Source organism: Arachis duranensis, chromosome 6, assembly GCF_000817695.3.
Source record: "Arachis duranensis cultivar V14167 chromosome 6, aradu.V14167.gnm2.J7QH, whole genome shotgun sequence".
Lineage (NCBI taxonomy): Eukaryota > Viridiplantae > Streptophyta > Magnoliopsida > Fabales > Fabaceae > Arachis > Arachis duranensis.
In genome coordinates, this window is record NC_029777.3 from 109,181,395 (window position 1) to 109,188,385 (window position 6,991).

At 29.0% G+C, this 6,991-nt stretch overlaps 1 protein-coding gene across 2 annotated transcripts in view; it reads left to right on the forward strand.

Moving 5' to 3' along the window:
• Window positions 1–2,586, forward strand: part of LOC107495723 (BTB/POZ domain-containing protein At2g30600) — an 11,549-nt gene extending 8,963 nt beyond the window's left edge. Inside the window, exon 13 of one of the 2 annotated variants that reach the window (XM_021125584.2) lies at window positions 2,380–2,487. In XM_021125584.2, coding sequence (XP_020981243.1) covers window positions 2,380–2,472 — 93 coding nt within the window. In that variant the 3' untranslated portion in view covers window positions 2,473–2,487. Of the gene's footprint in view, window positions 1–2,379; window positions 2,488–2,544 lie in introns of those variants that run through there. The other variant, XM_052263273.1, reaches the window with a different exon arrangement.
• Window positions 2,587–6,991: the final 4,405 nt, after the last annotated feature.

A 6,991-nucleotide genomic window follows, 5' to 3' on the forward strand; every position in this document is an offset into this window, starting at 1 on the left:
TTCCAATGCGGACTCTAAGTAAACCCGAACTTCTACCTTATCTACACTGTTATATAAGCTTCGCCGCCGCCTCCGGGAAGAGGAATCCAGTGAGGCTGATGGAGAAGGCAATGGTTGCCGGGAAGAGGAAGCTATTGAGACTGATGGAGAACAGACAGAGGCATAGCCTATAATTGCTCTACAAAGTTGATGGCGTCAATGTTGTATAGTTGTAGGATTTTCAGAAATTAGGAATTTTAGAAATTTAAGATTCTTAATTAGCTTTTTTGCGTATAAAGGTAGTGTTTTTAGAAATTAAAGTTTTTAGAACCTTAATCTGGGATTAGTTTTTTTTTTTTTATCTAATGATTTCTTGTAATTTTTTTTGTTGTTTTTCAACAAAAAAAAATGAAATAAATAAAAATTGAATTCATTCATCTTTTCTCTCCCTCTTTTCTCCATTATTTTCCGTATTATTTTTTTTATTTCCGTATTTATTTTTCTGCTCGTGTGATATTTGTTCAGGATATAAATTACAGGTAGACCATTCCGGTATGCGTGTATAATCTATGTGTGATGGTAATACGGGTCAATAGATTCCATTTTCCTTCGAAACTTTGAAATCCTGAAAGTCTTTCTATAAGTTATTCTACTATGTCAATTTCTGTTTTTTTTTTTTTTTCATGTCAGACCCCAGATCTCAAATATTTAAAGCACCCTTTAGTTTAATGTCAATCAGAATAGCAGATATGATATGAATATTCGTCTTACTGTCTCAATACATTTTTTCTTTCAAAACACTTTTATAACACATTATTTGTCTATGGAAAATTTTGAGGAATCTGAATTTATTGACAACTTCATTAGAATAATACCTCTCAACATATGAAGGACTCTTAATAATACCTTGGTTTGGACCCAAGCAGGCATGCATATGATTGCCTTGTTAGAGCAGTTGTTTCTCAAAGACATTTTAAGGATGGCATGGAAATAGAAAGTTCTGTTACAATCATTGTGTTCAAAGTCACTTATTTTAGTTTTTTTTTTTCTTATGCTATTATTCTTTGAGCTGGCTGCTACCAAAGGGAATTCATGGAAATTTCATCCCCTTACTTTTGGGCTTAATTGATCATTAATTGCTTCATGGTATTGGGACTTGAAATTGATATCTAATGTGACACAATTGACCTCATGCCTGCTTAAGTGGTTATACACTTGTTTTGGTAACATACAATTTTATTTTGACCTTATTATCACTTAATCTAATTTGCAGTTAAAGAAAATGAAACAGAATAATTTGAAGCCATTTTGACCTGTGCTTGTCATTTTACTAGTCTCCAATATACTTTGGATATTTTTCTAGCATGGTTAATGGAATAGGTTCCTGCAAACAATAACTACATTTTTGTTACTGTTTGTTTGGCTTGAGTTTGTTGCAAGGGTATATAAATTACTTATTTCATCAATGGGCTGAATGTAGAATATCACAAGGGATTTATCTCCAGAAGATTCCTGTTTTCCTGCAAGTTACCATTTTTCATGTCTTGCATTGTGGAAACTATAATGACTTACTTTTCATTAAACTAATCAAAATTTGCAGGATCAACCCGAATGTGCTTTGAGGGTGTTTGCCAAAATGAAGCAGATAAAACTTGTACCTGATATTAGGATATACGAGAATCTTTTTTGATTGTTTGGCACTGTAAATGCCTCATACGAAAATGGTAACAGAATGTCACAGGGGGATGCATTTAAAAGAATTAATGCTATTGAAAGGGATATGGCCAAGAATGGGATTCAGCAGAGTCATATTTCAATGAAAAACTTGGTAAGCTCAATTCATATTACCTTTTTTGCACGCAACTGTTAGGTTAGACTACTCTTGTGCCATATGTTGTTGGTGGTATGGTGAATTAAATGGAGGTGGTTAAGTTCATTGCTAATTAATACAAGGGAAGAATGAGATGATTATGTTATTTCTTGGGTCAAAAGTTATTTAATTATGTTGTAGTGTTTGTTTGAAGAGAAAATAGAAGGAAAAAAAAGGAAAGAAAGAAAAGAGAAAGGAAAATCATATTTTTTATTGTTTGGTTATGAAGAGAAATTGGAGAGGAGAGAAAATGAGTGGAAAAAAACTGGTGGGATCCACCAATTTTTTTTCTCTCCAATGTTGGAAAGAAAAGGGAGGGAAAACTTATTTTCTCTCACAACTTCTAATATTATCCTTCTACTTTTTTCAATGTATTTTATAATACAAGGATAAAGTTGTTTTTTTATAACATTTCTTTCCTTCTTATTTTCCTTTCATCCAAATACATTTAAGAAAAATAAAAATCAACTCAATTTCTTTCCGTATTTTTATTTTCTTTCTATTTCTTTCTTTCCAACCAAACATAATAGGACTCACTTGATGGGAAAAATTGGACAAACTTGAGAGTCCATGAAAATGATGGAACAGTGTGCAAGCCGGGTCAGTTTGCATCTTGTCGATAACCGGACCCAACGCTTTACTTCCCTTTAGGTATTTTCCGGTTGTTTTGACTCGGCCCACCGTTGATCTGTTACCTGGAACTGTATAGTTACTTCCATTAGAAAGAAACACTTTTGCTTTGCTACTCATCAGTCATAGCCATAGCATACCATAAAATATCAGACACACCTTTATGAGCTTGGCTCTGTCATGTACATTACGGTTATTAAGTAATTAGTTATTTGAATAAATGATTTATGGATGAGGGTCGTGTTTTGCTTTGGAGATAAAACGAAGGTATCTACAATAATAGGCATTGAGTGTAGGATAATTGTTGGTGGTAAATTCAACAAGTGGTCTAAGTATGCGTTACTAATAAAGTTTATTTACTTTGGACCTTGCTTAATATTCTCGTGCTATGCAAAGAAATAATATACAATTTTGACAATAAAGGGCATTAGATTTCTATCTTTTTCCTCTATTTTTAATATAAAGGGCATTAGATTTCTCTCTTTTTCCCATATTGTTAGCATGAGATGATAGCGGCAATTTTTGACTGACAGTTGGTTAATAACAATTTTTTAGTGTGACAGTTGGTTAATAAGGCTTCTTCCCTTGGTATCTATAAATCAAATATGAGAATTAACATATTTAAAAGTCATTTCAATCCAAAAATAGAATTCAATTTTATTTATATATTAAAATTATTCTAAACTAAGAAATTGGATTTTAAATAGAAATAAATTATTTTTTCATGAAATGTAATCATATTTCATAATTAATTTAGGTTGATTTAGTGGTTATAATCAAATTTTAGTTTGTATTCTTAATCACTAGTCTCTTAAATTAAAAAATATTATAAAAAAATCTTAATACACATTCTACTAATATATATATTACTAAAATATTATATAATCTTAATCCTAACCATTAATGATAATGTAAGATCTAAGAGTTCACTTTCATATAAGCTCATAAGAGAAGTAAAAAAATGAAAAAAGCTTTTGTCACTCTTTTATGTTTATTTACTTTTGTTTAATACTATTATTTGTTTGAAATATGCGGAATTATACACTTAAAGAGCTTGTTTAGAAAGTATTTGAATATAAAAAAAGAATTCTATTTTTTTTTTAATTATTTTTATTTAAAATTCAATTTCATAATTTAAAATGACTTTAATATATTAATAAAATAAAATTTAATTTTTTGGTTTAAAATAACTTTTATATGAGTTAATTTTTTTTTTATAATTTTATCCTTAACAAAATTATTTTATTAAACATCTACTCATTTAAATAGAGATATTTTTGACATTTGACATATTAAATTAAATTGGTGTGAAAATTGGTTTTAAAATTAGACCCTTTTTGATATGATTTATAATTATGAGAAAAAAAAAGTAAGAAGTGAAATTCTCAAGAGTTTAAGTGTGTTTGGTTTAGTTTCTTTAACTTGGAGTTTAGTTCAATTTGATTATACTAAAATTGATTTTGATTAAAATTGAGTTTGTTTCAATGTAATTTGTGTTTAAATACTTTGATTCAAAAATAATTATAATTAATAAAATATTATTTGAATAATAATAACTAAAATCACTTTTAAATGTGAAATTACTAAAAGAATAAAGATTAGATTAAATTTTTAATATCATTATTTTGAATTGGCATATCAAAACTTGTAAATTGGCATGTTGAATTCTTGAGCAGACAATCTTTAGAACAAGTCAAAATATGTCAATTAATTTTATTTTAGCTCAAATACATATTTTTTTAAAGTCTGTCATAATATTTCATCTTATTAGCTTTTTATTCTATTTTATTAGAGGAGATATGAAAGTTGATGTAAATGCTGTGAATTTTTTTTTTTATTAGCTTAGAAATAATTGAATTTAAATATTTAAAATTATATATTAAATTTTAATAATTTTATTATATATTTAATTAAATCAGTTTAATTATAGTTTGATTCCGATTGGATCATTGAATTATTGAACCAGTCACTCGACCGGTTTAATGATCGGTTCGATTCTCGCAACCTTAGTAAAACATATTGATTTTGGATGATTGTCGAGTTTAATCTTAATTTGGCCCCTGAAATTTGATTCGATACTCAGAATGACCCTCATAATTTTGTTGGCCTCAATTAGAACCCCTAAATTTGCAATCATGGTACCGCCCTGCCCCTGCGATCATTTCTGTCACCGAAATGCTGATTTGGCGCAATTGCATGACATGGTGGACACTACTTAAATAACAGCGCATTGCTTTCGCATCCAAATCCTTTGGAAACTACGTAGTGTAAGGGTTTTTTTGATGTTTTGCATCTTATGATCGTCATAGTAGAAAGAAAGAGAGTTTTAACCAAAAAACATCTGAAACGACGTGGTTTTCAAAGGGTTTGAGCGTGAAACCAATGCTCCGTCGTTTAAGTAGTGTCCATCGTGTCATGTAATTGTATTAGATCATCATTTCGGTGATGGAGATAATCGAAGGGGCAAACCAGAGCCACGATTGCAAATTTGAGGGTTCTAATTGGGGCCGACGAAATTGTGAGGGTTATTCTAAGTGTCGGACTAAATTTCAATGGTCAAATTGAGATTTAACTCGATGATTGTCGTTATACATGTGAATCCCTCCTGTTTTTTTGTTGTTCTATTCTTTTTCTCATTATACAATGATTCAATCAAAAGGGCAGTATGCCGAAACCATTAATTGAATATTTATTTTTTTTTTCATTATCCTTTTGCTTTTCATGAGTTTAGTTTTTTACCTTTTTTTTTTATTGTCTCATTGCGTGGAAAACTATAAATGCACATGTGCACTAAAAAGGTTCAATAGTTGATCGTAGGTTAATCAACTCTGAGCTTAGTGCTTCATCCTTTATAGAAAAGAACTTGAGATTATTTCGGGACTTCCATCTTTACCGCTTTCACTCCCTTCTTATTTATTTTGTTTCTTTGTATTTTTAATTTAGTTTTTTTTTCTTTTTTGCTTTTAAGTTTAGAATTTTTTTCATATGGTGTTTGAAACTTGGAATGGAAATTTAATCTCTATTCATATATTAATTTTAGAATTTATCCAAATAATATAAATGAAATCTAAAGCAAACAACAAAATTATACATCCGAACTCAGAAAGGTTTAATGAGTATATATGAAATACCAAAGACATAAGTATAGGCCCTTTGTTTTTACCGTGAGAGTAATTTCTTTTATGCTTATGTTGGCTTTGTGTGGTTTTGTTCCAAAAAATTCTTTAAGCAGCCAATACCTAAGTAATACCTTCAGAATAATAGTAATTTCCGTTTCTGGTGTTTTGTTTTTTTTGTATAATAGTAATACTTTCAGAATTCTTCAATGATAACTTGGTAGGTCAGAAATATACTACTGTTAGACAANAAATTAAATTAGATTATTTGGCAGTTGATTATCTATTTAATTTTTGAAATTTACAAGAGGTGTGGGAACAGTTACAAGAAATTTAAATTTTCCGTAAGTGGTGTACAAATGATAACTGTTAACTGACATTAGGTTAGTCTATAAATAAAGCTTTAGAAAAATATTACAGGCAGTTCAGTTCTTCTTGAAAAACACTTAGAAACCCAAAACTGGTATCACAGAGTAAAATTGAGAATTTTAAGTAATTCCTCTGAACTCAAACACTTGTACTTTGTTTTTTTCCAGTTTTATTAATAAAATTCCTCTAATTCTACGTCCTTTTCTCTTTTACGTTCATGTTTCTTCTTTTATCTTCTTTTTAATTTCCTGTTTGTTTCAATTTCTGTAATTTATTTTGCCACCGGCACCTTGTATTTATATGTTTATTTGTTGCTTTTATTCCTTTTAATATTATTTGACGTTATAATTGCGATATTGAGATACCCATATTTTTTTTTAAACATTAACAAAAATTTGAGAAAAACAACTACCAAGCAAGCAATTCTTCAGCAACGAGCATGAGGTCCATAACAGTTGGGGGAATTAGATAGCAAATCTTAGCAATTTATCTACATATATTATTTGTTGAATTCATGAACTCAAATGAGCTTTTGCTATTGCTGGTCTTCTTCCAAAGCAGTGTTTGAGAATATTGATTCATGATTGATATTCTCGTTGAATTGAATTAAATTAACAGCCATGGTCGATCAATAATTAATTTTTAATGTCAGGGGCTTGTTTGATTCTCCACAATTTTTTCCAACTCTGAATGACTTTTGTTGCAATCTTATATATCAACCTAATTGTTGTTTCACGGTTTTCACTTTCACCTGTGAACTTTTTAAATTTAAAATAGCATTAAAGCTAGTTGGAGATTTCTTTAAAAATTACAAATGAGTTCTAAATTTGAGTAAGTTAGGATAGAATTCCAAATTATTTTATTTAAAATAGAACAAGATAAGTTTAAAAATTAAATTAACATAAAAAAATAGACTAAGAATTTGTTTAGGTATCATTAAATTATTGAAAAGGATCTTTTTACGATATTTTTTTAGTGTGTTGACTGTTGACAAATTTTAATCATAAAAATAAAAACACTAGGAAAA